This window comes from Alosa alosa, chromosome 14 (genome assembly GCF_017589495.1).
Source record: "Alosa alosa isolate M-15738 ecotype Scorff River chromosome 14, AALO_Geno_1.1, whole genome shotgun sequence".
NCBI lineage: Eukaryota > Metazoa > Chordata > Actinopteri > Clupeiformes > Clupeidae > Alosa > Alosa alosa.
The window spans coordinates 15,815,187-15,824,767 of record NC_063202.1 but is presented as its reverse complement, the minus strand read 5'-3'; the positions used below and the strand labels follow the sequence as shown (position 1 = coordinate 15,824,767).

General features: G+C 40.2%; 1 protein-coding gene across 1 annotated transcript; it reads left to right on the top strand.

Moving 5' to 3' along the window:
* The first annotated feature begins 2,239 nt into the window (after positions 1-2,239).
* On the top strand, positions 2,240-7,759 carry tmem9b (TMEM9 domain family, member B). The gene is made up of 5 exons (XM_048262379.1): positions 2,240-2,509; positions 4,895-4,986; positions 5,106-5,214; positions 5,530-5,664; positions 6,271-7,759. Exons 1-5 carry the CDS (start codon positions 2,417-2,419, stop codon positions 6,424-6,426), a joined length of 585 nt encoding a protein of 194 aa, XP_048118336.1. The 5' UTR covers positions 2,240-2,416; the 3' UTR covers positions 6,427-7,759.
* The last annotated feature ends 1,822 nt before the right edge of the window (positions 7,760-9,581 follow it).

Below are 9,581 nucleotides of genomic sequence, written 5' to 3'. Positions count from 1 at the left end.
GTTCATCAACAAACAACCTACCGGTTAAAACGGAAAATGATAGCGAGAAAGTAGCTCGCATTGCCTAAACAGATAGACTCACTCAACACGCAGTAGGCTAGGCTACGTCAGCAAGATCGGTCAGCCTATTTTATAAATGGTGAAGACACATAGTGCTTTTGTGGTTAAGCGCTTGAAACGGTCATTTATTTTCAGAATGTGTCAACTCAAGGTGTTTCTGGGTACAACTACAAAATATGGAGTCCTGTGTGCTCGTGCAATGTCATTTTTTTTGTTGTAATACAAATAATATAAATTGTGTTTACGATAAATCTGCTGTTGTTATTGGGAAAATGCCATAGGCTACTTATAAACATAAATCGGGGGAGGGCCTTGTTTTGCAGCTTAAATGAAGTTTGTTATCATCTGTGTGGTGATTTTTTATGTCGGCTAGCCTAAGAATTTCTATGCCACTATTTTGATAGCGTACTGTCAAATTATGTTTCCCCACTGGAACTTCTGCAGAAATGGACTCATCCGCACACAAAACCATCTCAGGTGAATTGTCTAAATGTCCCATGTTTAACCAAACAGCTTCCATCACTCCAGTGAACTTCAGCAGGACAGGTCACATATTTTGATAGGCGTATTGCCTACTGTCATATTTTGTCATGCACGCCATGCAATAGGCCACCTGTTCACAGGAGTGATGGAAGCTGCTAAACATGGGACATTCAGAGAAGTCACCTGAGATGGTTTTGTGTGCATATGAGTCAATTTCTGCAGAGTTCCAGTGGGGAAACATAATTTGACAGTAGCCTATATGCCTATCAAAATGTGTGACCTGTCCTGCTGAAGTTCACAGGAGTGATGGAAGCTGTTTGGTTAAACATGGGAGAGTAAGAGAAGTCACCTGAGATGGTTTTGTGTGTATATGAGCCTATTTCTGCAGAGTTCCAGTGGGGAAACATAATTTGACAGTCTATAAAAAATAGTGACCGATGTTTTGTTTTATTACTTTATTATTACATACAAAAATCACAATACAGATGACAACAAACTTGATATCTGAAAGCTGTTGGCTAAAATAAGGTTAATGAATAGCTGCAATTTTCACAATAACAACAGAATATTTATCGTAAACATACCATTTCTATGGAAGTAGGCCTATGCATTTTCATTCAAAACAACCAAAACATTATTTTTTGGAAGAATGACATTGCACGACCACACAGCATATGTTGTAGTTCTACCCACAAAACAACCTTGAAATACATTCATAAAATAAATGACAGTTTCAAGCGGCAACCACACATGTCAATAAATTGTGTTTGTTTTTTGTTATTTACTAGGCTACATATGTATTGTAATACCAAACCCCAGTGAAATGAAAGATGCCATCCCAATGACTTTTACAACGAGGTGTGACAAGGTGGAGCACTGTCTTAACCATTTAAATAGGCTATGTGACCGATCTGAATGAAGTAGCATAGCCTACTGCATGTTGAGTGAGTCCGTCTGTTTACTGGGGTGGTGAGAGATATTTGGAGTGATTTTCTCGCAATCATTTCGCCTATGGGCTACTGTAGACTACTTTTGGAAAATTGTGACCTTCCGTTTTAACCGGTAGGTTGTTTGTTGATGAACTATTAGACTAGCCTATATTACGTTTATACCTACTGTGCGTTTGAATGTCAGTAAAGTAGCCTAGTTCGTTTCTTTAATAGACCGTTCATGTTTGGACCATGATCTTACGTTATTTGCGTAAGTGCTTTGTCAATGTGTCAGTCCAACTCATTAAATTCATAGAGCGCCCTCTAGAGTCACAAATTTCGACAGGTCACAGGATTTGGTGCAACACCGGGACCGACGGTAATAGGGGGAGTTCCGATAACGGTGTAGGCTACATGATGATGCCATGCCAACTCTAATTTATTCTACATTTCCAGTCCAGATGAGGGGATAAAGGATTGATGTAATTTTCTACCATATATACCCAAAAAACAAAGAAATTAAAAATACGTAGCCTACAGTGAATTTGTGAGGACGAATTAAAGTTAGGCCAGGCCTATACCTATCAAACATGTTTTTCATTGTTGGAGAGTGCGTTCCCTTTTATTTGCTGGTATTTTTCTTTTGAAGTGGTATGAACAATAGCCTATCATAAAAAAGTGAACAAAAATACTTTCAATTAGGCCTACATTGAAAATGCAGTCTCTAAAATCCATGAATGGTTCCACAACAACCGTGTGTGCTGGGGACGAATTTGCAGCGCGCACTTGAAAATGATCAGCTGACTCTGCTGCCACAGAGATATCTTGTATGACTGGCTTCCCTCTTACATTTCTGTATGATTTTGTTGTCCTTCATAATTATTGTCGGTTACTGCCAAATCAGTTTGAGCTCTGATCAGGTTCTGTTCTTTTAATCGAGAAAGATGTATCATACTGGCATTAGAGTTTCCTCACAAGTAGTTCCGCTCTTATGTTTTGTCTTCGTGGTAATATCAACACAGACTGTCGACGCAAAGGTAAGTGAACAAACACGTATATTCTCTGTGCTTTAGGTCAGCAACCATTTTAACAAAACACGGGTAAAACAATATCCTGGCAAACCATTCTCTGTCGATGGTGCAGTTATGCAACCGGTTCTGTAATTGTATCTAGCTTGATGGCTAGCACTAGCTAGTTGGACATTTAACGTTAGCAATCCAGTAGCTCACCAACCGTACTTTTGCTGTTAGCAAGCTGCTATTTGGCTTTCCTTTTGTAGTCAAATGCCTTACGTTATATTCGCATATGTATCCCAATCCGTGTGGTCGATTTGTCTGTTTCGTAATTAGGTCTGTCTTGTTTCCAACAAGGTTTGCCAAGTTCACTTCTACGTCAAATGATCAGTCACCATAGCGCACCCAAACAGACCTTTTACAAAACAATATGTGTATGATCCTCTTGTGGTTTCTGAACAAATGCTACCGTCCTTTTATTTAGATATGTATTTAATGCACGTTACGTGTCCTTGTATCAATGAGCAGATAAGGTCGAGCAGACAGGGTGGGTCAGTCTACAGAGAAGACCATAGACTGTATATATAGAAGTTCTATATATACAGTCTATGGAGAAGACATGAAATGTCACTGTTGTGTATGGGTGTGACTTTCAAAACCGACGTCTCGAATCAGTGTCGAGGCTTCGAAGCACAAGTGTTTCGAAACACTGCTTCGAAATGTGGTTCAAAACAGCCATGTCATGTGACCACTGCTTCGAAACATAGTTCAAAATCCCCATGCCATGTGACCAAAGTTAAGTGAACCTTCGGTGCATTTCACCGGTGTCGGCAGGCGTGCCCGCGCGTTCAATTAACAGTGCAGACTTTTCTTCAGCAATAACCATGATGGTGTAGTGGTTAGTGAGGGTATTTTTTGCACTGTAGCCCAGGCTGCTCAAATGTGGTTCGATCCCCGTTTGATTTGTAAGGTAGCCTATTGTTTCAGATCGTTTATACGTTTTCTTGGTCATCATTAAAGGAGAATTCCGGTGTGATATTGACCTAAAGTGTATTGAAACATGATACCGAGTGTGAACGTATGTCTCATAGCCCATCTCGACTTGTCCCCTGCACTCCAAAATCTGGCGCTAGTTAGCCGATGCTACCAACAACTTTTTCAGTAGTGGTGCTTCGGCATCGGGCTAGCCATGCAAATAAATCACTGTTTTACACCCATTTACGAGGCTCAATGTATCTCCACACTTCATTGGTAGACTTCCTAGGGCCCTGACATTTAAAACGAGACATTGAGAACTTTGAAAAAGCACTGGTAGTTTACTTACAAGACGATTTATACAGACAGTATCTTCACGAAGTTTAACGTTTGCAGCCATCTTGAATTTAGTCACGATAAGTCGAGCAACGAGTAAGAATGAACAGGTATGATAAGGGATCAGATTCCAAAAATAATTCAGTGGAAATGCATGGATTCCAGTTTTTTCCAGCATGGATTCCAGTTTTTTCCAGTAGCAGCAACTGGAATCCATGCATTTCCACTGAATTATTTTTGGAATCTGATCCCTTATGGGTGTGAATCAGAATTCCAGCACTGTTGGGGGAGAGAGATGGGTGCCAGCGAGAGATATTACGTAGATGGAAATATGCCGACCGAGTGATGTTATTGATGTGGGACTGGAATGACAAACTGCTATCTAGGATGACACCCAGACTCTTAACCTGGGTGGCAACATGACGACATGAACTAACAACATGAACTGTGTGTGTGTGTGTGACTCTGTGTGCGCGTGCATTCGTGGTTCACATGCACAAGTGGCAACATGACAACATGAACTGTGTGTGTGTGTGTGAGTGGGTGTTTGTGTGTCTGTGTGTGTGGGTGTTTGTGTGTGTATGTGTGTCTGTTTGTGTGTGCTTCTGTGTGTGTGCGCATGAAAGTTGTGTGAGAAAATTGATGGTAAGTTGTAGGAGTGTGTGTAAGGATATCCTGGATGAAAATTATACTCTTTCCCATTCATTTCCTATGGCGGTCATTTTTGACCGTAAACAGAAAAAGTGTTTTTAAGTTGAATAAATCACTCAAAATTCAAAGAAAATAGTCACAATGAATGTTATATGTTCAAATGCCTTTTGTGAAGGATGTCATAAGGTCTTGAAGCAATCTGATGAAAAATTCCATATGGTACAGGGAATGTGTAAATAGGTCATTTTTGACCGGAACAGTGTTAGAAGGTTAAACATGAAACCAGTCCATGCCAGCTTACAAAACTGAAAACCAGAAGGCCTTGTGAAAATACCAGGCTACTTCTGTGTGGTTTCAAAATTCTGTTTACCATAGCATTAGGTTGACTTGAAACAATGACCTTATGGGATATTTTCTTACTTGAGATTTTGCTTCTGTTTGCAACAGAATTCAGAAGACATTAGATGCAAGTGCATCTGTCCCCCTTACAAAGACATACAGGGGCAGATTTACAACCAAAATGTGTCCCTAAAGGACTGGTAAGTCCCCCCCCCCCCCCCCCCCCCTCTGAGATTCTATCTAGATTGTCATGCTTAATATGTTAAGATACTAACATTTCATTCAAATGTTACAATTGGTATCTTTCTTTTTTGCCAAGCAACTGTCTTCATGTTGTGGAACCGATGCCAGTGGAAGGAAAGGATGTGGAGGCTTACTGTCTGCGATGTGAATGCAAGTATGAAGAGAGAAGTTCTGGAACTATCAAAGTAAGTCATTGAGGATACTCACATTGGGAGTGAAAGGACTAAATTGACTAAATTACAAAGTAATGAAAAATATGTGTCTAGGTGTTGGCAAGCTAAGTCAGTGATAAATAAAACTGCTTAATTGATTTAATGTCACAGTTGCTGTTAATCTTAATATGGCTTTTAGATCCCCTGGCCTACGTTGAAGATGTCCAATTTTAGCGTAACTGTGTAATTGCACATCTCTTTTGTTTGAACATCAGCTAGCTGATTTATCTGGCTGTACAATCACAATTGCAACATACCTAATACAGATGATGGACCGTTTTGTTTCAGGGGACGATTATTGTGTACCTGTCCATCTTGGGCCTGCTGTTGTTATACATGGTTTACCTGACCCTCCTGGAGCCCATTTTGAAGAGGAGACTCTTTGGCCATTCTCAGCTGATACAGAATGAAGATGATGTTGGGGTATGTGTCGTGCAAAATGATCTCTGGTTTCCGGTTCGCTCCATCATCCAAAGATATGTCAGGGATGGGAGGGCTGATGCAACAATGTCATATGTTCAGCACTGTCGCATCACATCACTGTCCACATCACCAACTGAACAAAAATGATCAAAATGATCAATTGTTTTTTCTTCGTTAGTGAAGAGTCAGTTCTGTGTGTAGGATCTGTAGGAATATTGTAAAAAGTTGTTTGATATGTATTCTGTACACTCGATTTAAAAGAATGGTTGAATAGTCTGTCTTATGGCTATGACATTACCATATAGTGAAAAACACTTAAGAAAGCCCATAGTAGGGAGTTATTTTAATGAAAAATGTATTTACACAATTAGTTGCTTCAATGATTCCATTCTCTTGGTTGCAATTACACATAGTGTACCCATTCCTAGGATTCTTGCTGCTCTGATTCAAATGTAGGCACTTTGTATTGTGTTATTTTACTGTCATTTTAATGGTTTGTAAAGCACTTTGGGTCAACCCTGTTGCGTGGACTTGACCTGACTGTCCTATTATTACTGCAGCTCTGATTCCAATGTGTGCTGTCCTTCCCCACTCTGTGTGTTCCAGGACCAGCAGCCGTTCGCTAACGCGCACGATGTGCTATCGCGCTCGCGCCTGCGTCCCAACATGCTGAATAAGGTGGAGCATGCTCAGCAGCGCTGGAGGAGGCAGGTGCAAGAGCAGCGCAAGTCTGTCTTCGACCGCCACGTCGTCCTCAGCTAATCCCACTCCGCCTCCTCGGCCCTCTCCCCCCGTCTGCCCCTCTCCTACACACACACACACACACACACACACACACACACACACACACACACACACTCACTCACACTCACTCACTCCCCTGTTAGACCTGTGGCAGCGAGATCACTGTGACTGGAACTGGCCCATTCATGCATTCCCCTGAACAGCACTATCTCCTCTGGTCCATCATTCCATAGTGTTCCACACAGCTGCTCCTGGGGCACTGTCTCTTTGTGTTAACAATCTCATTGACGTAGGTCTGTGGAAGTGATCTGGTGTGTTTGTGTGTGTGTGTGTGTGTGAGAGAGAGTGTGAGTGAGTGAGTGAGTGTGTGTGTGTGTTGAAGCTCATTCATATGAACTTCATTCATCAGGCTTTTAGTTGAGCTCACCATAGAATATGACTATGAACAGTTCAAAATGCAGTGATTTAATGTAACCTATTGTAATGCATGACACACCATGATACTCCTCTTTCTGTATTGAAAAATGTTTGACCTGATTGCATTTTAGCCACACCAAAAAGCATCATTGAAAAAGTGCCAACAATATGACCAATCTGAGTTCATTTAAAAACATTTATGTAAAAAATATGGCATTGAAAATAGCTTTTGGATACATACCTGGAATTTGACATTTAACTGGAATAAGATCCCCCAAAAACCTGGAATCTTGAGAAGGTGATAATGAAAATGTATAGTGTTAAAGATGACTTAAATCCTCAGTGTACAGATTAATATTCATGTTTTCCAACTTGGAACTTGCCGTCATTGAAACTTCTAATTCATCTCTGTTCTAATTCATTTCTCTTCTAATTCTTCTCTCCCCTAATGCATCTCCCTCCCTCTTCTGTTTAAATCTCTACTCGGTTGTGGCGATGTTCCATTTATACTACTGCATAAATCCATAGTTGATTGTTTACTTGACATGTAGCCATGAGTTGTCTCCAATCAAGATGTCTTATTTAACGTTTAACTGACTGGAATCGGATTCTTTTTTACATCACTGCCTTGAGAATTACATTTTGATCCTGGTGTGTTGTGTTGCAAATCTCTGCCTCATGCTCATTTAGATCAAGCACATTTGTAATACATCTGTGATGATGACCTACATTCTCTTGCATAATAAATTGTGTTTGAATTGAAATGAATGATGTACGACTAATCAGGTAGGAACGTTGTTGATGTAGCACTGCTGGAACATAAGGAGAGATGGAGAAACGATGTGTATAGAAACTGTCAAAAGAGAGTTGAAGTTTTGTGTTCTGGTTTGATGTAAAGCTTTCTAAAATATATAAAACCCTTGAATTTCCTGTACACGTTTGCTTGATTGGTCATTGTTTTTGCGGCTTGTCTCTAAATGGGATTTGTGTGCGACGGTGCAGAGTAGACTGGTAACTAGGTTATTTCTTAGTGCACTTTGCACCATGCAGCCCAAATAGTGTTCAGACTTCTTAATTTCTCAGCTATTATGAAATCTGACCCCATGCAGGCTATTTTTATCTTTCAAGTCAAATGTGTGTCAATCCACCAGAGGGAGTGCTGTACACAGACACATTCAAAACTTAATAATTTTCAGAAAGACAGCACTATCTATTTTCCTTCAGCTGGTGAGTAGCTTACACCTGAGGTTTTTGTATTTCTTTGGTAAGGAGCTTTGTGGAGGTTATGTAATGAGTAACAAACTCTAGGACGTTATTGAGAAAGTCTTTGAATCATTCCACAATAAACAGTGCAATATATAACTTTGTGACTCCTATACCTCAATTGACAGCGGCATAAAATATGCGTTTGTAACAATGATATCCCATCAACAGAAATTACAAAATTTTCTCTTGATGAAGTGCATACGCAGGGCAGTGCACACAATGTAAGCCCTCTCAATAACGACCGTCATCGTTTCCTGTTCCAGCTCTTTTTCTTTTTTTAGGGACATTTATCGGGATTGCTTGTATCTGGTTCAGTCCATACACAACTCCGGCAGACTCCGGAGGAAAGACTTGTGACAATATGGATTTTTAAACTAGCATTAACAAAAGAAGAAAAAGCGCCAGAAAGCAAAGGTAAGACAGACCTCTCCCATCACCACCCTCACTATCTTCTAAGATTATACGAGTCACGCTTAAATTAACTTTCCAAGGTTTCTTGCAGATATAGGCAGTTCTGTCAGACGCGATGTCAAAATAACCCTACTTTGCCTTGACGTGGCACATTGCCCAAAGGCAGGATGCTCCACATTAATCTGATTTCGTTTACTTTGTTTTTAGATTATTTCGTTTACATCTGGAACAGCTGATAAGAGAACTATGTCATTGTGATGCATGATGCGTTAGGAAAGAAAACATACCTTAAACTTGTGTCACGCTGGCTTATAGTTGTTTTTCACTATTCTGGAAAAGGCATAATTACGAGTGAAGTGAAAACTTGATTGTGCTGCGAAGCAAACAGCTCGTTGTAGTTGACGAACTCTTGCGCTTACAATCAGTGGATACGCGGGGGCGCTCTTTAGCCTTATATTGTCTCAAGGATTAACTCCTAAACTGGCCTTAATTGCTCAAATTAGTGACCCTGACCCCTTGTTTGCATTATCATTCTATATGAATATCATGTTAGTTTCACACCATTTATTCTATGCGACAGAAACGGACAGAAAATACACTGCACCATATAATTGCATTAGACTTGGGTAGAAGACTCTTCTCCTATCTCTTTGTCTCTTCTTGATCCAAGAGGAGGAGAGTTTGCCCAACAGTGCCTCAGGGTCGCAGTAAGGGAAACAATTAGACCAACTATGAGATAAAATCTCTCTTTCTCTCCCTCCCTCTATGAAACTCAAGGTCTATGGTGCATTAAGTCATGCTGATATTATGGTTAGGCTACTTACAGAATGGGATGTAGAGAGCCTTGATTCTGTCTGTTTTACTGTGAAACAGACGAATGGCTTAGTAAAGCCTCATCGCACACCTATTGCATACCTGTTTGACTTTGTGTAAACTGTCTCGCTAAATCATGATTTCAGGGGAACTTGTTATATCATAATTTGAATCTTTTTACACATTGTGGTGAAGTTCTTCTGTGATGTGGTCTTTTCTTGATGGTATTGCTGGTATTAAGCTTCCATTGAAGCTTAATCTGGAAA

Excerpts from the sequence above, each read along its gene's own strand:
- tmem9b (XM_048262379.1), top strand. The coding sequence starts at position 2,417 with ATGTATCATACTGGCATTAGAGTTTCCTCACAAGTAGTTCCGCTCTTA. Across the intron at positions 4,987-5,105 it reads AATGTGTCCCTAAAGGACTG|CAACTGTCTTCATGTTGTGG; the intron begins GTAAGTCCCCCC and ends TTTTTTGCCAAG. Across the intron at positions 5,215-5,529 it reads GAAGTTCTGGAACTATCAAA|GGGACGATTATTGTGTACCT; the intron begins GTAAGTCATTGA and ends GTTTTGTTTCAG.